The sequence below is a fragment of the Bubalus kerabau genome, chromosome 5, assembly GCF_029407905.1.
Source record: "Bubalus kerabau isolate K-KA32 ecotype Philippines breed swamp buffalo chromosome 5, PCC_UOA_SB_1v2, whole genome shotgun sequence".
Classification (NCBI taxonomy): Eukaryota; Metazoa; Chordata; class Mammalia; order Artiodactyla; family Bovidae; genus Bubalus; species Bubalus kerabau.
Genome location: NC_073628.1, coordinates 127,034,891 through 127,058,901, shown reverse-complemented (window position 1 = coordinate 127,058,901; position 24,011 = coordinate 127,034,891). Strand labels below are relative to the sequence as shown.

Sequence of the window (24,011 nt, the reverse complement as noted above, 5' to 3'; positions counted from 1 at the left end):
CCAGGAAATTGTCAGCCTTAGATGACCTCTGAGCCCCGATGAGCTCACAAGAGCACCAGTGTAGATGGAGAGGGACAGCACCAGGCCAGCTGCCCGAGAGGTGGGGCAGTGAGGCAGGGCCAGCAAGGAGAAGGTGATCTGGAAGCCGGCACATGTCACACTGTAATGAGCTAGAATCGAGCCCGGGAACTTGTCAAAAAGACAGACTTCTGGGTACTACGGAGGGATCCTGATTCTGAAACATGTTAGGGAACTCTAAACTACTGTGGATTTCCTTAGGTGGCGCTAGTGGTAAAGAACCTGCCTGCCAATGCAGGAGACATAAGAGATGATGGTTCAATCCCTGAATTTCCCCTTGGAGAATCCCACTTCAGTATTCTTGGGCTTCCCTGGCTGCTCAGACAGTAAAGAATCCGCCTGCAATGCGGGAGACCTGGGCTTGATCCCTGGGTTGGGAAGATTCCTTGGAGGAGGGCATGGCAACCCTGTTCTTGCCTGGAGAATCCCTGTGGACAGAGGAGCCTGGTGGGCTACAGTCCGTGGGATTGCAAAGAGTTGGACATGACTGAGCGATTAAACACAGCACAAATTATTGTAACAAATGGGCCCCCGAAACAAAGGTCTGTTTCTCTGGGGTATGGTGTCCAAGCCAGTATTTTTTTTAATATTTTATTTATTTGGTTGTGCTGGGTCTTAGTTGTAGCATGTGGGATCTAGTTCCCTGACCGGGGATCGAACCCAGGCCTTCTGCATTGGGAGCACGGAGTCTTAGCCACAGGACCACCAGGGAATTCCCCAAGCCAACATTTTGATCATGTCCCAGGGCACATTCTTAGCAGAGCATCCAGGGACCGAGCCACTCTGGAAACTGTTGCTATGCTTTGCACCTAGGTATGCTCCCCACTGAATTGAAAACCCCTTGGAAATAGGAACTTGGGGTCCTGTCCCACTGCACCCTTCCCCACAATAGAATGAGATTCAGACCTCTGCATGCAGCAGGCACTGAATAAATGCTGGCCAGGAGTGAAGAATGGACAGACATGGATATGAAGTGTTTATTTTTGTGCCAGACACTGTGTGCTGGTAATTTATGTGGATCAACACATCTAATCCTAACTCAGGATTAGAGTTAGCCTTAACGGCAGGTGCCTTTAGTGTCCTATTTTCTAGATGAAGAAAAGGTGACATAGGTAAGTGAATGGCAGAAGAGGTTGGACCCCAGTGGTCTGATTCCAGAGCTGGTCTCTAACCATCAGGCTGCACTGCCTGTCATTCCACACCTCCTTTTTGGTACCAGGTGGGATGTGATACCTTTTCTTCCAGCCATGACATGAAGTAAACAGCACTGGATTTGGAGGCAGAAAGCCTAGATTCAGATTCTCACTGCATCACATGTTGGCTGTGTAATTTGGGGGCATAGGTACTTCACAACTTGGGGCCTCAAGTACTTCATCAGAAACATGACTGTGATTTCCCCCATGGGGTTCGTATGAGGACTGGGTGTGATCTTGTTTGTGAAAGTACAAACTGCAAAGTCCTTGTGCAGGTAAGGTATTATTAACTTGAAAAAAAGATCAAACTGTGGAACCCCTACGACTGATTACAGAAAGAGCTGTCAGAGGGGTGTAGACTGTAGGAAACCCAACATGCCTTGTTTAACCAGACCAGTTCCTCTATACCATCCTTTATGTATCGATGTTTCTTCCTGACATTTGGTTCGACAGGTTCGCTGTTTCTGAAAAACTGTGACACTTTTGTTCATCTGATAACCCTTAAGTACCCTCCACAGCTGACTGGCTCAGTTGTGGGAAGACACTCTTCAGATTCTGTCTTCTTCTCTTGGGTCCCCTTTCCAGGCTCCCCACCCACTTCCCCTCTCTGTCGTCCTGATCAAGCCCATAGGTCCCAATAGCCTGACATCAAGCATTGAACTGAGGGGACTCTAGGCTGCCTGCCCATGTATGGGCTGAGCACCTGGGGTAGTGGGCCTCGGGAAGCTTCTCTCCCTGGAGCTGGGCCAAGAGGACCACCTTTGGTCCCATCTGCTTCCTCCCCAGACCACTGGTCAGGCGGGGATTGCCTGTCTGCCTCTCCCAGGCCATTGACTCATGCCCCAGCCACAGACTCTCCCAGAGCTCTGGGCGCTTTTGGCAGCTGACAGAATGTCACTGGTCTGTGGTCAGCTTTGGAGATACGAACTGAACACAATGGCAGATGTGCGTGAGCTTTGTGGGAAGCTGAGGCCCAGCTCAAATGAGGTTGGCCTTTGGTAGCTAAAAGTCACTGAAAGGTCAGGTCAGGGTTTCTGGATCCTTCTTGGCATGTCTGTTCTGTAGCCTGACGAGCCGTGGTCCCAGTCTCTCCTCTTTCCTTAGAGAACCCTTAGGCCATGGAGGGTAGGACCTGTCCCAGTCCTCACTTCAACATGCTTTGAAGTCCCACGCTAAAATCTGAACTGCTCTTCTTTGGCTTTGTTCCCAAGCTCCCGTGTCGCTTCGCTCGTGGGGCCGCTGGAAGTCTCCATCACTTTCTGAGAGCATGTGCTCTGCCTGCCTGTCTTTAGGAGAAAAAGGACCATCAGGAAGGGAGAGAGAGAGAGCTAAGTCTGAGATGGTAGCCCAGTGACTCGCTGAAGCAGGGACCCTCACCCACACTCGGAAGTACAGTCTGGCTGAGGATGGGGGAGCCTTTCAAATGAGGAGAGGTGGGAGTTGTGGCAGGAACTAAGGGCGGAGGGTGAGCCCTGCAGGGAGCCACCCGGAGGTGTGGTCTGGGGTGGGAGGGGAAGCAAAAATACAGTGTCCCCAGGGGAGTTCTGAGAAGGAAGTGCCAAATGCCACATAAAGGGCAAGAGGGCTCCAGGTTGGGAGAGGCCAGGTGGCAGGTCTGATTCTGTGGTTATGGTTTAGAGTTTAGATCACCAACTGAACACAACGTGCTTTTCCAAACCGCTTACGTAGTAGGGCCCGACACCCGGGTGATTTGGGCCCCCCGCTTGTTCAAGAGCAGAGGGAGGGTAGTGGGTGGATGAGGTCTGAGGAGGGACACGGGTCTGAAGGGACGGCTCTGGAGTTGGGAGGGGAAGGGAGGGGAGAAGGTGGCTGGTGCTGGTGTTGCTGGGCTGGTTGCTGAGTAGCCTGGAGACCGCTCCCTGCCATGAGGTGGTGGTGCTGGTGTGAGGATTCCTCCCCGCCCCATGCTACATTTCTTTTTCCCCATCAGTGTCTGCATGTAGTGGTTTCTCAGCAAAAGCATGATTTACAAGTGACTGATTGACCGTGTTTAGTGGGAGATCTTCCAGTGTAACCAGGAATTCAAAAGGGTGCATTGGGTGAAGTGAGGAGGAAAATGTGTTTGGAGGATGAAATGGAGACATGAGAAAATTGCAACAGAAAGGGTAGAGGAGAAGCAGTGAGCTTAGTCAAGGGTCCCAGAGGAGAAGGGGCAGCACCCTGTGGGGTGGGAGGGGGGGTGTGGTCTCTGGAAAACCCACCTTGGTGCATGCATGGGAAGGTGAGTCAGCAATGAGCTGTGCCCACCCACAAGATTATCAAGGTCTTAGTAAGAGGGCTGACTGAAGCGGGGTGTGGGGGGAGAGTAGAGGACATGGGGGGAGAGGTGGGCTCACAGGACTCTGTCGTCAGACTTATACTAATCACTTTCACTTCTGGGTGAGCGCATGGGGGTAGTAATGTGGGTACTTGTGGTGGAATCGCTAAATTGTGTCCGACTCTTGCAACCCCATGAACTGTAGCCTGCCAGGCTCCTCTGTCCATGGGATTCTCCAGGCAAGAATGCTGGAGTGGATTGCCTTTCCTTCTCCAGGAGATCATCTCAACCCAGGGATCGAACCCGGGTCTCCTGCATTGCAGGCAGACTCTTTACCGACTTGAGCTACAAGGGAAAAAGCCAAGTCCATTCACAGCAAACAGGTGAGTAAGGAAACGTGAGAAGAGGAGAAGAACATAGGAAGGTTTGGGGAATATTTAGGCAAGTCTCCATGGGCTGAGGTAGTTGTCTTCTCACCTGAAGGAAGGCGTGCCTTCAGAAAAGGAACCATTGATGGAGGGCTCTGTGTGCTCTCTTGGCTGACTCTGGGGCCTGGAGACTAATGAGGACAGCCCCCTCCCCCAGCAGCTCATCAAGCGGACCCCAGACCTAGAAGTGGGGACAGCAATGGACATGGAGCTGAAGCTGAGGATCCCTGAGTCAAAGTTTCTTCTAAAGGAAGCTCTTGTGGGAAGATCAGCGGTCCTTTCTCCTCTTGTTCTAACTTCTGAGCAAGCACATCCCAAAGGTCTCCTGCAGCATCACCTGGAGCAGGTAGACTCTGGATGGTTCTGAGCAGGAGAGAGAGTTCCCTTCAAGGCTTCCCTGAGAGAGACTTGATATGAAAGCAGCAGCTGCCTTAGAACCAGGAGCCAGGTGGGAGTGCCCTTCAGCCCCTGACCACCCGCTTCTCTCCACCAACGGTGCTCTGCTGCTCTGCCAGGAAAATAAGGAACCAGAGGTTTCCTGACAACTTGGAGAGAAATCACACTTCTCTTCAAAGGAATTAAAACTGTGCCCACGTCATCCTTCATCCTGCATCCAAGAAAAGCCTCTTCTGCAAAAGTATAAGGAAAAGAAAAGACACTGTCCTTCTGCCTCTGTGACATCAGAGCCGGCCATCCTGTGGGTGGACGGCTCGGGTTGGGGACCAGTTGTCATGTGTCATCAGGCAGGAGTCACCTGCTTCCTATGTGGTCTCCTGTGTGGTTTCCCATCCTGTTAGACCTGATGGAAAAAGACCTCGCTTTGCCTGCATTTCTCCAAGGCTGTTCTTCTGGGTCTAACCTTCATGGTTCAAGGTTAATGAAAATAAACCCAGTCTGGGCTTCCCTGGTGGTCCAGTGGTTAAGAGTCTTCCTACCAATGCAGGGGACATGGCTTCCATCCCTGGTCCAGGAAGATTCCCACATGCCTGGGAGCAACTAAGCTCATACGTGAGCCACAACTATTGAGCCTGTGCTCTAGACCCTGGAAGCTACAACTACTGAAGCCCTCAAGCCCTAGAACCTGAGTTCCACAAAAGAAGCCACCACAATGAGAAGCCCACACACCACAGCTAGAGAGTAGCCCCCACCCACCGCAACTAGAGAAAAGCCTGCACATAACATTGAAGATGCAGCACACCCATAAATAGATGAATAGATAAATCTTTAAAAACAAAGAAACCCAGTCTGTCCCAGAGGTCACACGGTGGTGGTGCAGTTGTGTTAAGTTGTGGGAACAGCGGAGAGGCAGAGAAGGTGGCAGGTTGGAGCAGAGACCTGGCGGTAGTCTTGAGGGCTTTTGCCTTCAGAAGAAGCAGATTTCTGGGCCGTTGCAGACAGAGGCTTTGGGGACAGCTTGGGGCCCATCTCGGTTCCGTCCCCGTGGAGGCAGCATGCTCCATAAGGGCTTTTCTTTTTCGTCTTCCTCTTTTGCCGCCTCCTCCTCCCTCCTCCTCTTCCTCTTCTTTTTTGTTTGGTTTTTAGTTATTGTTGTTGTTTTAATTTTCCTGCTTGTCACCCTTCTTCCTGGAAGAGCAGTATCTCAGAATTCAAGGGTCAGATGTGGCGTTGAGAAAGCGGACCGCCTGTCCTCCCACGGGTGGGTGTCTGGCTGTCCCTGCTGTGGCTATATTCTATTAGATCACTGTCCAGGGCACAAGTTCTGGCATGTCCCTGAGTCACCCCATCTTGGGAGTCCACATTTTAACTTTTCCTCAGCACTAACCGCCATCTCCCCTCCCTTAACTTAAGCCCAGGACCCGTCGCTGGGTCTCGGGTGGGTTTGGGGAAATAAGGTATTTATTTGCACCTGCCCCCTGTTGCCAAATGTGCCCCTCAGAGGGTTGGCTTCTCATGGTCACGGGGAGGCCTGAGCAGAGCTGAGAAACGGGCAGTTTGCTGTCCAGCAGCCCATCCTGTGACTGGCAGCTTCATGGGCTAGTGTGGTGCTACCATCTGCTGCCCACGGTTCAGGGACCACCCTGGCTCCTGGCCAGCCTTTGTGCCCCCATCTTGTCACCCAGGCCTGCAGGTCTCACCTCCCACAGGAAGCAGTGTCTCAACTCTCAGAACCCTGTCTTACAAAGGGGCCTCAGGAGGGGCTGCAGGCCTCTCCCACCTTCCCCAGACCACCCCGCTCCCCGAGGCACCGAGGTACATTTAACAACCATCCCTGGCCCCTGGGAATTGTTGTCAAATCCAGTCATTGGTTCTAGGGATCTCAAAGAGAGGTGGGGGGGGGGTCACACCAGCTGAATGGGGGTTATCTTGGGGGGAAGCAGCACCTATTAAATCTCAAACAGGGGGCTTCCCTGCTGGCTCAGTGGTGAAGAATCTGCCTGCCAATGCCGGAGACATAGGTTCCATCCTCCATCTGGAAAGATCCCACATGGCGCAGAGCAACTAAGCCCGTGCACCCGAACTACTGAGCCTGTGCTCGAGGGCCCGGGAGCCGCAAGCTAGAGCCTGTGCTCCATGACAAGAGGAGCCCTGGCAATGAGAAGCCCGCACATCACGACTGAAGAGTAGCCCCACTTTCTGGCCCTTGTGTTCTGAGATGCTGCTCTTCCAGGAAGAAGAGTGACTAGCAGGGAAATTAAACGACAAGAACTAAAAACCAAAGGAAAAAGAAGAGGAAGAGGAGGAGGAAGGAGGAGGCGGCAAAAGAGGAAGAAGAAAAGCCCTTTATGGAGCAGTTGCCTCCATGGGCAGAGAGACCTCCATGCAGCGACAAAGACCCAGCACAGCCAAGAATAATAAATAAACGGTCCCAAGTAGGGAGCAGGGGCTGTGCTTGGGCAGGACCAGACTGCAGACTCCCGCACTAGCTTCCTGGAGCTCCCCCACGGCTATTGCTCTGGGATGTCTTATCTCTCCAGATCCTGTGTTCCTGACATAGTTATAAACCTGTTATGTCAAATGTCATGACAAAAATGACAGCCAAGATAAAAAAAAAAAAAAAAAGAAACCAAAGGTGTATGTGTGTGTATATATATATATATATATATATATAGCCTTGTGCAATTCTAAAACAATTATCCTTAGCCCAAAGAAAATGTGGCCATTCCTCGGAACCATGTAGTTGATGGTGGAAGAGACGTTAGCGGTCGGCTGGTCTGAGTCATCCCCGTTGCCCTGAGGCTGGCCCTGGCTCTGCCTCTCCCCACATTCTCCACTTGCTCTGCTTCCGTCCGGCATCCTGTCTCATTGGTGCCCTCGTCACTTGGTCCTCCACACTGGAACCCGCGGGTCCTCCTCCGTGTCCTCTCCCGCAGCCCTTCCATCAGACCCGTTTCGGAATCTAGCATTTTCTCTCAGAAACGCTTCACGAACATGGCTCCTCTCCGCCCCTGCCTTAGATCAGGCCATCGTCATCCTCCTTTGGCTTGTGGTGGTGCTTCTTCCCCTCAGCTCCCCGCCTGGGCCTGTCTTCTGTGTCTGTCATCGCCTCAAAGAGTGAAAACCCGGACTCCTTACCGGCACGCCCTCAGCCTTCACGGCGTGCCCTGGCCCCTCACCACACGCCTCTCACAGGCGACTCGCGACGCGCTCCCGGAAGGGGATTTGGTTACACAGGAAACGGCTCCACAAAGGAGGACGGCGAAACTGGGAAGCCACACGGAGCCTGGAGTGAGGCCCCTCTAAGAGGACTCACGGCGGGAAGCTGCCCACCCGCTCTAGAACGGACGGGACGAAGAGAGGAGATGGTGTTTCCAGAGCTTAGGAGCTGGGGACCTGCCTGCTGGAGCTCGTCCACAGAGAGGGCGGCCATTGGTGGGGATGAAAGCCGCGGAGGAGCCCAGTCACTGTTGAGATGCTGCCCAGCACCGAGGCATGAGGGGACAACCGTCTACGTCTCCATTCCTCCCACCCTGCAGTCTCCTGCCAGTGTCTCGCCTTGGCTGAACCGAGCCAGAAGCCAGGGAACCCTGCAAACAGTGTTTTGGGGGGCCAGCTCTCTTCACAGTGCAGACCAGGGCAGAGGGTGGATCTGAGAGCCAACAGGCAGGTGAATGGTGTGTTCCCCTGATTCCAAGTTCAGCTACAGTTAATCATTAAACTGCTCCAAAACTTTGTGATACCCTCTGGGAAATGGTTCTATCTACTTCGTTTTAGAAAATGCCTCCTCCTCCTGCAAGACCAGTGGGGATGTTTTCTTCTCTCTGGAATCATCACACACCTCAGAAAGTGGTGTGTGATGCCACATCACTCACATGGGCTACCCCTTACCTGGGCTCCAGCAGCTTGTTTAAATCTCTCTTGATGGGACTTGCCTCCAAAGTGTTGTCATGTATCATTCCCGGGTCTGATTTCCGCTGCTCCTCTTGGAGACCCTCAAGGGCAGACGTGTTGTCACAGGTCTACGTGTTCTGGGGCACGTAGGTGCTGAGTCCATGCAGGCATGTACAAACAAGGAAGCCCTGGGATGTCTCCCCGCGTGTCACAGCAAGTGAGTGGCGGAGCAGGGCTTGAGCCCAGGTCTCTGGTCCAGTGCCCTTTTCACTCTGGGATTTGATCTTGAATTTTCAATGATCAGAAATTGAAAACCCTGAAGACAGTTCCTGGGCTTATGTATTACGAAGTAAAACATGATATATAGAAGCATTCCTGAGTTTTCCAAACCTTCATTAATCTATATGATATGCTGGGAGAGTGTGGAGATAGTGTGGACAGACACAGCCTTCCTATTTTTTTGTTACACCGGAGACTGAATTCTGCTAGACTTGTGCCCTTTTGATTCTAACTAAAAGCCAAATGCTGTTTCAGAATGTTAGTTTATTTATTATGTGTTCCCCAAAAATGAATAAGAAGAAATATCTAAGTGAAGAAGAACAGTGGGGTCAAGTTGAGGCCCGGGATCTACCAGATATTAAAGTGCATGACAAAGTGTTTTAAGAAAGGAAGAAAGGAGGGAAGGGAGGAAGGGGAAGAGGGAGGAAATAATTTAAACAGCGACATCACAGACGTTCTTTGGAATTTCTAGAAAATTCTCATCTAAAAGATGCATCAGTTTATGAAGCTTGAAAATAACATTTAAAAGGAACTCAGTATGAGTTCTTAGGGAGCAGATGGGGTGTCATTTTCGCTTCTCTTTTTTGGTTTGAGTTAATAACTCTTTAGTAGGAGGACCATTATAATTCCATTGATGGCAGGAATAAGGCACTGTTTACTGCAGTAAGGAGATATACAAGCTCTAAAAGTAATTTTGATGATTTTTTTTTCTTATTTATAAGAACTGAAATCTTTGGCTGTTCCTGTTACATAAGCTATTATACCCAGAGGGGAAAGATTTTAATAAAACGGAGCTCTTACTCATTTCCACTAAATAACCTCCTAGGAATAACAGAGTACCAGCTGGAAATGTTGAAGTGGTGAGAGAAATGTATTTGTTAGACAAAGAAACATCAGCCTTTATAGTTCTATTACTGGGGCTCTCTAACGTCAGCGAGCACAGTGCATCGGTTCCATTTTTGGAGCTGAGTCACAGGCCTGATGGAGCTTCAGAGGAAGGAGACAGACCCTGCCCTGGGAAAATTTACTGCTTGGTTCTGCTTGGCTAAGAACATTGCCCTGAAACATCGCAAGTCCTTATTGTATAGCAGAACACAAGTGCTTATTTTTTTGTGTGTCTAATGAGATGAAAATTTGATTGCTTAAGGACATATATTGGACAAGACAACATCTTGGAAAGTGAACAAGGTCAGTGGATGACCTAGGCATACTGACCAGGGCCGGGCCAGACACACAGTGGTAGGGTGAGTGTGGTCCTCTGTGGGCCATTCAGCAGGTGGAAGGAGACTATCTGTGAGCGTCACATGCTGGGCCTGTCGGAATAAAGACTGACAAGGGGCAGGCCACCGGGCAGCCTGATAGAGCAGTGGTCCCCAAAGTGGATTTCAGGGGCCCTGAGGGTGCTGGAGCGGCTGTTCCTACGACGTGGGCTTCCTACAGCCAATGGGCTCGTACCTCATTCAGGTATGTTTTGGCATAGAATTGACAACTTTCACTTGCAACTTTACCCCACGGAGAGCAGATGTTTGGCATTTACACCATTGCCTGGAGCTCCCTGAGACCCTTTCAGGGGATCTGCATAGGCAAATTGTCTGCATAATAATACTAAGATGTCATTTTCCATTTTTACTCTCCTTTTATGAGTGTGCAGAAGCTACGTGACATGTGATAATGCAACACTGAATGCAGAGTAGATATGAATATCCAGCTATCTTCTCTTAAGCCCAAACAGAGATGTGCAAAAATATATTTTTTTAAATGCCACTCTTCTAATTTTTTTCTTTTGGAAAATGATTATTTTTCATAAAAATATGATTTATGTTAACATGTAGCTGGCTCATTATTATCTTGTGTGCTTGGGTGCTAAGTCACTTCAGTCGTGTCCAACTCTTTGTGACCCTGTGGACTGCAGCCCGCCAGGTCTCTCTGTCCATGGGGTTCTCAAGGCAAGAATACTGGAGTGGGTTGCCATGCCCTCCTCCAGGGGATCTTCCCAACCCAGGGATCAAACCCACATCTCTTATGTCTCCTGCATTAGCAGGCAAGTTCTATACCACTGAGCCACCAGGGAAGCCATTCCCTTCTCCAGGGGATCTTCCCCACCCAGGGATTGAACCCAGGTCTCCTGCATTGCAGGCGGATTCTTTACCATCTGAGCCAACAGGGAAATCCCACTGTTATCTTTTTTTTTTTTTTTTTGGAAAAAACACAGTCTTTATTTTATTTTTTTTAATTTTTTTAAATTTTAAATTTTATTTTATTTTTAAACTTTACATAGTTGTATTAGTTTTGCCAAATATCAAAATGAATCTGCCACAGGTATACATGTGTTATCTTAAAGTGAATTAATTAATAAAGAGTTTTTTTTAGTTTCTCAATTTTAAGCTCAAATATGGTAAATATTAATATATATAACCCACATAAGCAAAATCTCTTTGGTGTCTTCAAATTTCTTAAGGGATTTTATTTTGTGGAGTGGCTTTGGGTTCCTAACAAAATTGAGTGGAAAATAGAGAAAGATGGACAGACACACAGATGAGTGCATTAGATTCTTGTGCTAAGAAAGAGGAGAGAATGTGGTGGAGGGGAACCCTAACTGTGTTTTGTACATCCTCCTGCCTTGTTCTGGAGTTAAACAGGCCTGCTGCTCTAGGGTATCTCTGTGAGGGCCCAAATTTAGATGCTTTGTGACTCAGACATGAGTCTGGTCTTGAGAGAGTGTCCTCCAGGGGCAGAGAATGCGAGCTGTCCTCCTGCTTGGGACTAGATGACCCAGGGCAGGTCAGGGCAGTTGGGATAGGTTCTCCAGTCTTGGTTATCAGGTCATGTGTGTAGATCAAGGTCTGTGCTTCTTTATCTTCATAACTAAAATTTTGTTAAATCTCAAGAGTAAACCACGTTAAAAGGGGAACAACCACATCTTGGTCTGCTCACCTGCCACCCTTGAAGTTCTGTAGGAAACACATACAGAGAGGAGAAAGGTGGAACTTTGGTCTTAAACCCCAGGATAAGTGGGAGAAAAAAAAAAAAAATCCCCTGGTCTGCCAAGCTTGTCCAGAGAGAAAGCTTGATTTGCTGAAAGAGGTCAGTTGCTTTCTCTGCTCCATTTGGCGGGGCCACAGCCCAACTTCAGACCACGGCAGCTGTGGGACAGGCCCGTGGCTGACCTGGGCAGAGCTGAAGGTTGAGTAGGGCTGCTCCTCTCCCACCGATGTGGTCAGGCCACACACAGCTGCTCCCAGGCCCAGCTGACCTCATCCGCTAAAGGAGACTCATGAGGGATCCCGAGAACAGGCCAAAGCAAGCAAGCCTGAAGGCCAGGCCTTCCTGTACCACAACCGCACAGAAGGACGTCACTCCTGTCCTTTCACCAAGGACCACCCGTACTCTCACCATTTGCAGACGCAGAGAGCATCACTCCTGGCACTGGGCCAAGTGGAGCAGCATGCCGGGCAGGCAGAGCTCTTGTCAACCTGGGGACCACAAGTGGGGGTCCCCAGGGTCCTTAAAGGTCCAGGTGTGAGGTGTCTGTGCTATTTCATAGGTAGAAGGGTCTAGAGTTTTCATCAGATTTTCAAAGGTGGGGGGAGTCCTTGCTCAGAAAAGGTTAAGAATCACTGTGATATGACTCATTTATTTTTGTAACTGGAAGTTTGTACCTCTTAATTTCCCTCCTCTATTACTCCCCCACCCCACCAAAAAAAAGAATCACTGTGTTAGAGGCCGACACTGCTTATAGCTGCCCTGTTGAAGGTTTTGAAAAAAATTCTATGCAATAATATTAACTCAGCAAATAGCTGAGTTGTTCTCCACGCCTGGCTTGGTGCTATGGGCTGGAAATGCAACAGTGAGCAAGACCAGATGCTATCTGTTTGTCACAGAGGACCATAGATATAAATAAAATAACCACACAAATGCATATCCAGTCTCAAATCAAGCATTGCTCTGAAGGGAAAGAACCTAGTTCTATGATAGATACAACAGTGGGTGAATAGCGTTTTGGTTTTGTATATTTTTAAATTTTTGGATAGGTAATATATTCATGTTCAAAAATTCAGTAGGATTATATAGCAAGAATTCCACCCCTCACACATACCTTTACTCATACCTCCAGCTACTCCATGGAAGCTTTAAGTGTTTTACAGCCTAGTGAATTGGCCTCCTAACAGATTAGGGGAAGAAGAGAAAGCTTACCTGAGAATATGAAACTTGAAATGAAATTTGAAACACGAATGTGAGTTAACTAAGTGAAGAGGAATGGAAGGGGATGGGGGGACGCACAGAGGCAACAGCTTGTGCAAAGGCCCTGGGCCTAGAGACAGCATGATATATTAGAAAGAAAGCCTGTGTGGCTGGAGTCATGAAGCAAGGGGAGGGAACACCCAGGAAGCTACTGAGTGAGGAGTATGCTTTGCATTGTGGGCTTTAACGTAAAAGCCCTGGGAAGCTACAGAATGATGAAAAGAGATAACCTTCCCTCATAGTGTTTTTGGGAAACTATCACCCTGGCTATAGTATGGAGAATAGATTGGAAGGAAAAGCAGTTAATGGGCTTTTATTCAGCTCAGGTGAGAAACGGTATGGCTTGGTGGTGGTGATATATCTATATATTTTGCAAGAAATATATTGGCATGCAAGGTTCTTGCTTGTTAACACAACATTTGTTTCAGTTTTCTCAACTGAGTGGAAGCAAAATCCATAATGAGTTTATTCAGAATGTAGTTAACACTTGGCTATATTTTGTCCAAGCATGTAGCCCCATGGAAGGATAATTTAGCTCTGTGATGGACAAAGAGCTGAAGTCTCTTACAACCCTGCTCGAAGTCATCTGGTTTAGACTCCCACCCGAGCACCCCAAAGCCATCTAGCTCCCTTCTGTGGGAGCCCTCCAGTGGCAGGAGGTTGTCACTGTTCCACAGTCACGACAGAAGGACCCTGTGGGTGATGTTCACCAATTAGGGAACAAATAATTAAAACACCCGATGGCTCTGGTGGTTTTGATGGCTCGTACACTGAGTTTTCCTTCTCTTCTGACCCCCAGGATGGCCTATTTTGAGGAGCAAGGAGGAGTGCCCTGTGGTTTCACCCGCCAGAATTCTGGCAACTCCATTTCCTTGGACTTCGAGCCCGACGCGGAGTACCAGTTTGTGGAGCGGTTGGAAGAGCGCTACAAGTGTGCCTTCTGCCACTCAGTGCTTCACAACCCCCACCAGACGGGCTGTGGGCACCGCTTCTGCCACCAATGCATCCTGTCCCTGAGGTGAGCCGGCGGGGCCTCCGCTCCGGCCAGAAGCGGCCAGGGTGTTCCCAGGAGTGTCCATCTGTGGCCACTCAACTAAGATCAGGGTTTCGGGAATTGCTGTGGTTGCCCACAGAACCACAAATATGGGGACGGGCTTTCCCAGGGCCCTTCTCTGAGAGCCTGAGGAGTATAACCTTCATTTTCTCCCACTATCCTATTGATCGTCACCTTTTCTTAAAATTCAGACCACACCTGTTTTGCACGCGAGGGCCAACCTCGGTGCACAGTCTACACGGGGAAGGACCTGTCTCCCAAGAGGGTCTTTCTTGTAGGCGCCCTGACCTTCCCCTGCCTTGAGGCAGGGCACAGAGGTGAAGAGTTAGAGGTTCAGTGTGAAACAGGACCCTCTAGAATCTTCTATTCTAGTGGAGGAGACAGGTGGTGGTACAGTGTGATAGCATAGGACCGCCAAGGGAACGTTGGCAGAGAACACTTGACTGTCTGCGGGACTCCCTCTTGGACTCACATCCTGCAGGATGAATGGGACTTTCAGGACTTTCACTGAGGAGGTGCTGAAGTTGAGGTACTAGAGGGCCCCTTCTGGAAAGAGGGAACAGCATGAGTAAAGATGGGGCCTGGCCTGCTCAGGGGGAACTTCAAGGGGTCAAGTGTGGCTGGAGTGCTGGGGCTGCTCTTAGAAAGGTTGTTGAGGTCAACCCTTAACTCTGGCTTCATTTTGACTTTTCTTTACAGAGAACTGGACGCAGTCCCACTCTGCCCTGTAGATAAGGAGGTGATCAAGTCTCAGGAGGTAAGACGATCCCTGGTTTGGGATGGAGTAGTCAGTGTCCTGGGTTGAACTGGACAGAGGAGTTGGAGCAAGAGAGCAGGAGGGGGACCCTTCCTTGGAGTCCAGATTCTTCTGTTGTGTGGTCAGGTTGGACCCTACTCCCACCCCTGTTCGAGAGAGGAGTTTTGGGTCCTTACTGAATCCCCAGGTCTTTTTACCCACATCCTCTTTACCCTCTTTCTATCCGAGCTCCAGTTACTGTGAGTTGCTTGCAGAAATGAAACATCCTATTTCCTGCAATTCACTTTCTCATCTGTTTAGTCTCTCAAACTTTCTTTTATTAAGTGTAACAATAGCTTTATTGAGATACAATGCATATGCCGTAAAATTTGCCTTTAAAGTGTGCATGTTTCTGGGGTGTGTGCCTAGGAGCGGAATGACTGGGTCACGTGATAACTCTATGTTTAACATTCTGAGGAACTGCTAGGTTGTTTTCCAAAGCAGTATTCTTTCCAGCAAGGTGTGAGAGTTCCTAATTTCTCTAAATCCCTGACAAAATTTGTTGTGATCCATCTTTTTTATTATAGCCTTCCTAGTGGTTATAAGGAGAAGGAAATGGCAGCCCACTCCAGTGTTCTTGCCTGGAGAATCCCAGGGTCAGGGAAGCCTGGTGGGCTGCCGTCTATGGGGTCACACAGAGTCGGACACGACTGAAGCGACTTAGCAGCAGCAGCAGCAGCAGTGGTTATGAAGAGATACCTCGTGGTTTTGATGCTCTAGTATTTGATGACATGGAGCATTATTTCATGTGCTTGGCTGATTGGATAACTTCTTTGTAGAGATTTCTATTCAAATCCTTTGCCCATTTTTTTAAGTGGGTTATTTGTCTTTTTAGTAAAGGTATGTGTGCCTTCTCTTTGCTCTTATAATTCATTTTCCATAAGCCTAGCTGTACTTGTGTCTGCCTCACCCACTAGCCAGGGCTTGGCATACTACAATGTGGGATTTGTTGGGACTGATCCAGCCTGCCACCTGTTTTTGTATGGCCTGTGAGCTAAGAATGGCTTTTATATTTTTAAATCATTGAAAAAAATCAAAAGAAAGGTACACAGGAACTCTGTACTATTTTTTGCAACTTCTTGTGAGTCTATTTCAAAGTAAAAATTTATAAATCAAAAGAACAATGTTCTGTAACATGTGAAAATCATATGAAATTCACATTTGTGCCCGTAAATAACATCTTATCGGAACACAGGCATGCCCATTCACTTAAGTATTGTGTATAGCAGGCTGAATAGTGTCAACAGAGGACATCGCAATGTGGCTGACAAAGCTGAAAATAATTTACTCCCTGACCCTTTATGGAGAAAGTTTGCCAGCCCCTGGCTTGTGCTGAAACATAAGTCAGCAGAGCTTCAGTGATACCACCTGATGACTAATACAACGTTTACCCTGGGACAGGAAGCGGAAAGCATCGCCCCCATCCACAGCCCCACCTCCTGACCTTTGAGCATGTGGGGTCAAGTTCACCACCAGATTTCCCCCAGCTTCAGCCTACTGCAGTAAGCATTGAATTACCTGGCTTGTATGTCTGGTGGCCTGTCAGATGTATCTGAGATGGTCTTTTCTTATATGGTGGCGAATCTGGTATTTCCATTCCAACCACTGACTGGAAGTTTCCACCCAACTTTTGAGATGAACTGAAGACCAAATTAATAATAGATTCCTTCATGTTGCTCTAAAGCTTTGGAGTGTGTGAATCTATCATGTTTATCTTTTAGGTGTTTAAAGACAATTGCTGCAAAAGGGAAGTCCTCAATTTGTATGTGTTTTGCAAAAATGCTCCCAGATGTAATGCCAAGATTATTCTGGGACGATACCAGGTTGGTATTACTCATGAACAGTGTCTGCCATTTTCCAGTGTCATGTACTGAACACATTTTTATGTGTCAGTTCCTGGGCTAAGCGTGGTACATGGTTTTGGTGGGTGGCCCTCAGAAAATTTTTGTCTAGCAATACAGTTGGCTACAGTGTAGCATGCCAAGGGCTACAAGAAGAGATTCATTTTGTATGGAACACATGGAGAACATACCAATGTGTGCTAGACCTTGAATTACAGGTCAGGGTTCATTGATTCAAAAGAGAATTGCACATGCTGGGCAAAAGAAATGGTCAAGCCAAGGACACGTCATTTTGGAAAACTGTGAAGGACTTGGGATTCCAGGGCATGACTGCAGAAAGACATAGTTGTAAGGAGTCCCCTGCCTGGAAGCATTGCAGGTGCTGGGGTGGGTGTTTCCTGGCTGCTATGGGCCCTGCTCTCTTAGAAGTTATGATCTAAAGGAAGATGACGCAGACCAGAACAGAGCTGGGATGCAGTGTGAAGGTGAAGCGTGGGTAAGAGATGTGGACAAGCAAGGTATAGGGGAGGTGACGGGTTGTCAAGTTCCTTTCAGATGAAACTGCCCTCTGTTACTCTCCCATCCATCAGCAGAAAGCCGTTAAACGGGAAGCAGGAAACACAGCTTTGCCAGAGCAGGCCCAGGTCAGGTTCCGTCACGCCATGAATGAATGTGAGGCAGACATCTCTAGCTTCCAGGGAACTGCTTGGAGACTGCGGCAAGTTTCCCCTCCCACCCTCCCATACCACGCTGTGGAATGTATTTCTAGTGATTCAGTCCTTTCCCCAGCATTCCTCCAACCCCCCAGGCACTGAGCTCAGAAATATGTAGATGATTTCCCTGTTAACCCAAGAATTTCTTTGGAAGTTCTCGAAAGGTTTTTGCGTTTTCCTGAGACAGTCCCTCACCACTTGTTTTGATAGTCAGGTCCAATAGTAGGGTCCCTTGACCAACTTGGTTGTCATTAAGCCTGAGAAGGAAATGAGGCTCAAATGGCCATTGGTCAGCTCTCGTGACCAGATCATCACCTTCTGGAGAATAGTGGATGGTTTCTCTTCACCTGTTTCTTTCATATTAATATTTCCTTTTACTCCCTGTTCTCCGTCACCTGTGTGGTAAGCTGTAGGATTTCACAGGGTGCAGAGTCTTGATGAATGTTGACTGTTTTGGTGACAGCAGAGGGGTAGCACCCGTGAATTTTGGAGAAGATGTAGAGTTCAGCTGTCACTGTCATTACTAGAGGCAAAGGAGAATAGCCATAATGTTTATTTACCTCCTGTAGAAAAACTATGTGCCCCCCCCCCTTTTTTTTTCTTTCAGAAGAGGGGTCAGCAAACTTTCTCTCAGGAGCCAGATAGAAAATATTTTAAACTTTGCCAGCCAGTGTCTGTCACAGCTGCCTGACTCTCCCATCTTGGAGGGAAAGCAGCCATAGCCAACATGGGAAGAAATACTTGTTGGTGTTCTCAGTTACACCTTATTTACAGAAACAAGTAGTGGGCCAGGTTTGGCCCAAGGGCTGTAGCTTGTCAGCCCTGTTTTAAAGGATCTTGTGATAGGGAACAAGCCCACTAGGATTTTCACACCTTGTCAGCATCACAGGAACTTGCAGTGTTATCCCCAGGTCTTGTTAAGACTTGCCTGCTTGTAAAAGTCTGTAACATGAACAACACTGGACCGAACGTTGTCCATGTCATCATTTTCTAAAGTGCTGGTTAAGAATGTCTCCCCACTTGACAAGGCTGACCCAAGCTTCTCCTGGGCCTGGGATTCTGATTCCTGAATTCCTCTCACTGCTCTGCTTTACTGCTTCTGGGACAGCTCCCTGTCCCTCTCTTTCCTTCCTCCAGTCCTTCCCCTTCCTTCACTTACTTAGGAGCTGGCCTTCTCTTCTTCCCTCTCAGCCCTCTGTTTCAGCTTTTACCACCCGGTGCTTCCCTGTTGGCTCAGCAGTAAAGAAAACACCTACCAATGCTCGGGATGCAGGTTTGATCCCTGGATAGGGAAGATCCCCTGGAGAAGGGCATGGCAACCCACTCCAGTGTTCTTGCCTGGAGAATCCCCATGGGCAGAGGAGCCTGGCCGGCTACAGGCCACAGGGTCGCAAAGAGTTGGACACAACTGAGTGACTAAACAACAACAGAGTGCAGAGATTTGGACTTGGTGCTGGGGGTGGGCATGGAGGGCGAAAAAAGAAATGACCTTGAGGAGCTGGTAAATTAATTGGCAGCGCTAAGGAGGATGTTCAAGGACTAACCTGAGAACGTGAGCAGGTTAGTAGATGATCTAAGATAAACTCAGCATGCTTACTTCATCACCCGTATTCGAAGCCCTGTCCTCCAGACCAGGCTGGCTTTCGCAGCCTCCATGCAGACAGCCCTCTCCATGCCCTGTCCTCAGCAGAGGCAGCAGGTGGTTCCCCCGCCAGCCCTCCCAGCTGTCCTCCTGCTGCCCCGAGGTCCTCCCCACCTCCACCCTCCCCAGGCCTCGCAGCTGCTCCCCTTCCCAGTGCCCTGCTCAGTGCCCCACTGGCCTGTGGTTGCCTGTTGCAGGACCACCTTCAGCACTGCCTGTTCCAGCCTGTGCAGTGCTCTAATGAAAACTGTCGGGAGCCAGTCCTTCGCAAAGATCTGAAAGAGCATCTGAGCGCATACTGCCAGTTTCGAGAGGAAAAATGCCTTTATTGCAAAAAGGATGTGGTAGTCATCAATCTACAGGTAAAAAAAAAAAAAGGCATCTTTATGGGACTGAAATCTGCCTGAGTGGTCACAGTGAATCAGATGGGGTACCAGAAGCACTTTTCTGAATTTATTTTTGTGCAGAAAGAGGCCTAAAGAATAACTTATCTGAGGGCTCTATAAAAAGCTGAAAGCCTTCTTGGTAGGACTCTTTTCATGTATCATTGGCAAAAATGCTGTTTGATTACCTGCTGAGTGTGAGTGGGCCAGGAGCGACACTATTAGCTGAGTCACAAGGAGGGGACCACACTCTTTGTCCTCAGGATGCTCTGACAACTGGCGAGGCAGGATGCAGGCGTAAGAAGAAAGTGTGGGTACCTTTTACATGTGCCCAAGGAGCCATGTCAGTGACGTGCATCGTCTGTCCTCTGTCAGCCCCATGACCTCTGACCTTCTTTGGAATAATTGGAAAACTGAATTCATTTATACTGAGAAAACAACCATCAGGAACCTTTTTGCTGCTAGGCTGTACCTTCTTGTAGAGGATGAGCCACATTGCATAGGTCCCCAAGGGGTTATATGTGCACACACTCTGAGGGCATACAGGGAGCCTTTCGAAGCCAGGTTGGCTTTATTTCAGCACCCTTTCATTGCTTCAGAATCACGAGGAGAACTTGTGTCCTGACTACCCAGTATCTTGTCCCAACAAGTGTTTGCAGACCATTCCAAGAACTGAGGTAAGTGTAAATAATTCTCTCAGTGATTTTATGTAAGATAAAGTTTCAGTAATCATTACAGTGTGTGTTTGATAAAATCCCATAGGTGGGGGCCCGAGGCTTACCTTATCCTCGTGATGACCATGGTTTTGTCTTCCCTCACCTTCTCCCTGAGGATTCTTCTCCCTGAGAATTCTCCGTTTCCATGTTAGCTCTCCTGGCCGCAGCCTCAGCTTGGCTTTTTTGCCTTCTGTTTCCTGTTTTCTCCTCAAGCTACCCTTGGCTCCCTGCTGACTGCAGTTATACCAGGTAGCTGGAGAGTCAGGATGCATTTCTACAGCCTGAGGCTGTCTATTTCACAGGTGGATGAACACCTGGCCGTGTGTCCTGAAGCTGAACAAGACTGTCCTTTTAAGAACTATGGCTGTGCTGTAAAGGTATGGAGTGACTGTGTCTGTCTACCTTCTGCTGTATTATTCATTTGTCGAGTTCATTTTACTCTGATTCCATTCAGGATGCAGGACATTCAGTGTCTGTGAAACTGTAAGACTGGCAATAACTAGTGGTTACCAGTAGGGAGAGGGAAGATGAGAGTAGGGAATTAAGAAATACAAGCTACTATGTATAAAATTAATAAGCTACAAGTATATATATAATGCACACAAGGAATATAGCCAATGTTTTATAATAACTATATATGGAATAAAAAAAAAAGACTGGCAATTGTATTAGGGTTCTCCAGAGAAACACAACAATTAGTTTATATATACATAAAATTTATAATACCTACTTTTTGAGGTTTGCTTATATCTGTGAAAATAAAAATATGACCTGACACATTGACCTTGCAATTTTACTGCTAGGAATTTATTTCACAGATATCCTTTCATAAGTATGCAATGATCACACACGTACACAAACACACATACACAACAAATATATCTTGTCTATGAAGGATAGATTCCAAGAGCCTCGATGGATGTCTGAAACCATAGTACCAAACCTTATATACACTATGTTTTTTTCCGTATAACATACATATGATAAAGTTACACATTTATAAATTAGGCACAGCAAGAGGATACCTGAATTGCCAGCATCATTTGGGGCCATTATTGAATAAATAAGGATTACTTGACCACAGCACTTTGATACTGCAACAGTTAATCTGATAACCGAGATGACTAAGTGACTAATAGGTGGGTAGTATGTATAGTTTGGATACCTGGACAGTGGGATCACTCACCTCTGGGGCAGGATACAGCAAGAAGAAACAAGATTGCATCATGCTACTCAGAACAGCTCACAATTTAAAGTATGAATTATTTTCTAAAATTGTCTATTTCATATTTTTGGACCATGATTAACCATGGGTAACTGAAACCACAGATATCAAAACTGTGGCTAAGCTGGAACTACTGTATTTAGCAAAAAAAATCCACAAAAGTGAAATATATATATATATGTATATTCATATTTTAGAATACTATGCATCTGATAAAAAGCATGAGGTATATATTTTTTAAATTACTTACACTATGACCTCACTGTGTTGAAAATGTATATGTATCTTCGCTGACTCTGGTGAGTGAGACTAGGGAACTGGATGTGGGGACAGAGAAAAGGGGACTTCTACTTTTCATTCTGCTGCTTGCTGTGTTGTTTGACACAAGCATGCTGCACCATGCTCATTAGCTTCAGTCCTGTCCAACTCTTTGTGACCCCATGGACTGTAGCTGCCAGCCTCCTCTGTCCCTGGGATTCTCCGGGCAAGAATACTGGAGTGGGTTGCCATGCCCTCCTTCCTCTAGGGTATCTTCCCAACCCAGGGAACGAACCCATGACTCCTGTGTCTCCTGCACTGCAGGTGGATTCTTTACCACAGAGCCACTGGAGAAGCCCTTGACCCCAGCATATGTTTCTCTTATTTTTTTTAAAGCTATTTGAAAAACACCTTTAAAAAATCAGTGAAGAGTCCATAAATGTGTCACATATCAAACCACAATTGTCTCAGCTGCAGAAAGGGTAGGGTTTATCTTCCTCACACATGAAACACAGAATTGCTTTCCAGCTCTAAAAGGATTCTTCCCTACAGTTAGGGTCAATCTCCCATTTGGATTCTATTTGAGGACTTACCTCAGTGCCAGAGCTGGGGATGGCTGGGGGAGTTGTGCTCTGGAAGAGGGCCAACCCTCAACTGAAGGGAAATTGATGATAAATGTTTACTTAGACTCTATGGGTCACCCATACCATTTGCTTTTATTAGTTATAGAGGCAACCTGCAATGAAATTTTAAGGATCAGGGGAAAAGTAACCATTTGTTCTTGCAAACATATAATTTTATTTTGAGGGCAACAAATTTGCATGGGCTGAAACTACAGTTCAGTTCACCTTCTGCCCATAATAGCAAGACAGTGATAAAAAGTGGTAGAGAAGTTTGCTCGGTAGGCTGATCAGTAGGTAACCCACCACCAAGGAGATAGGTTTTATATGGGAATAGTTGAGAGGTGATGATAACTACCCTTAGCCCTCAATCATATGCTCCTAGAGCAAGGAAAGGCTTCCCAGGTGGCACTGGTGTAATGAATCTGCCTGCCAGCGCAGAAGATACAAGGACTTGGGTTCAATTCCTGGGTTGGGAAGATCCCTGGAGGAGGAAATGGCAACCCACTCCAGTGTTCTTGCCTGGAGAATTCCATGGACAGAGGAGCCAGGCGGGCTACAGTCCATCAGGTCACAAAGAGTCAGACATGACTGAATGTCTGAACACAGCACAGGGCAAGGAAGGAAAGCAGCACTGAGAATTTTGATAGAGGCCTGACTCTCTGTGTCTTCTGGGTACCAAAGAATCGTAAAGATGTAAAAGGGGCCTGGGAGGGATCCTTTTCCCTGAAACCCACCTTGAGACAAGTCAGCAAAGTTGTTAAAGTTCTGCTTTAGCAGAATGTCCTGCCACCACCCTCATGTTGGAAGGCTTTCAACCACCTGACTCACGTTTCTCTTTGTCTTAAAGGATAAACGGGGGAACCTGCAGGAACATGAGCGTTCGGCCTTACGGGACCACATGCTTCTGGTTTTAGAAAAGAACTTCCAATTAGAGGAGCAGGTAATCAAGGGTTCAACTATAAAGGGAGGCAACAGAATTGCTGGGATTTGTACTTGTTGGCATTTTTATAGTCTCCTCTGTTTAAGTGGAAGTCCACTGGAGGTAGGTGTTTTTCTACTAAATGACCAGACAGACTCCTGGGATTAGAGCACATCAAGCTGGAAAGTGCCTTAGATCTTTGAGTCCAGCCCCCTCAACCAACAGATGAAATAACTAAATTCAAAGAAATTTTGATGTGTTTATGACTTTAAGGGGCAGAATTCAATCTCAAACCCATGTCCCCTGATTGTCAGTCCAGTGTTCCCCGGGGTACTCCACACTGCCTCTCTGCAGCCTACCCACACACCTCTTGGTTATTCCCTAGTAGGAACCTAGTAGGTGTTTGGCATTTTTAAATGAAATCAGTATTACCCTGAAGCAACGTTTGACTATCTGTTCTGGGCACTGTGGATATTATACATTTTGTAATAAGTCTTAACTTACTAACTTTGCAACCTAATCAATGCATACGTACGTATTTATTTCACTGAATTATGATTATTAAGTGAAATTATGTATGCAAATGCCAGCTGTAGTCCCTGGTATGTTCATAGTGGACAACATTCAATGCTGATTCAATTGAGTAATTATTCCAACAGTTCATCATTTTGTTAGGGCATCACAGAGGATCAGACTTTTAAAACCCTGGTAGGGAAGGAAACCGTCCATCTGCATAGAGGGCGCTGAATTTTATTGCTACAGGTTATTTTATGTTATCTGATCCCATATTAACGTAGGTATATGCGTTTCAGAGTCAGATGGTGGAGAAAAACAGAAAGCCTGATTAAACTGTAGCTTTGGTAGAAGGCATGCTGCCTTGAGCCATTCCCAAGTTCTTTCTGTAACAGGTGCCTCCTTCACCTATCCGTTCATTCAACAAACACGCGCCATGTGTCAGGTACAAGGCTAGTTGCTGCGGACACTGGGTCAGGGGAGACCCAGCACCTACCCTTGAAGATCTCACCAAAATGTAAATGTATAAGGTGCTGTCCC

At 47.5% G+C, this 24,011-nt stretch overlaps 1 protein-coding gene across 5 annotated transcripts in view; it reads left to right on the top strand.

Moving 5' to 3' along the window:
- TRAF5 (TNF receptor associated factor 5) overlaps window positions 1–24,011 on the top strand; it is a 46,409-nt gene that overhangs the window by 13,886 nt on the left and 8,512 nt on the right. The window contains exons 2-8 of one of the 5 annotated variants that reach the window (XM_055583039.1): window positions 13,588–13,806; window positions 14,542–14,599; window positions 16,360–16,461; window positions 19,032–19,196; window positions 19,817–19,894; window positions 20,236–20,310; window positions 22,887–22,979. In XM_055583039.1, the coding sequence (XP_055439014.1) occupies window positions 13,589–13,806; window positions 14,542–14,599; window positions 16,360–16,461; window positions 19,032–19,196; window positions 19,817–19,894; window positions 20,236–20,310; window positions 22,887–22,979 (789 nt within the window). In that variant the 5' untranslated portion in view covers window position 13,588. The remainder of the gene's footprint in view (window positions 1–13,587; window positions 13,807–14,541; window positions 14,600–16,359; window positions 16,462–19,031; window positions 19,197–19,816; window positions 19,895–20,235; window positions 20,311–22,886; window positions 22,980–24,011) is intronic. The other 4 variants (XM_055583041.1, XM_055583040.1, XM_055583043.1 and 1 more) reach the window with 4 other exon arrangements.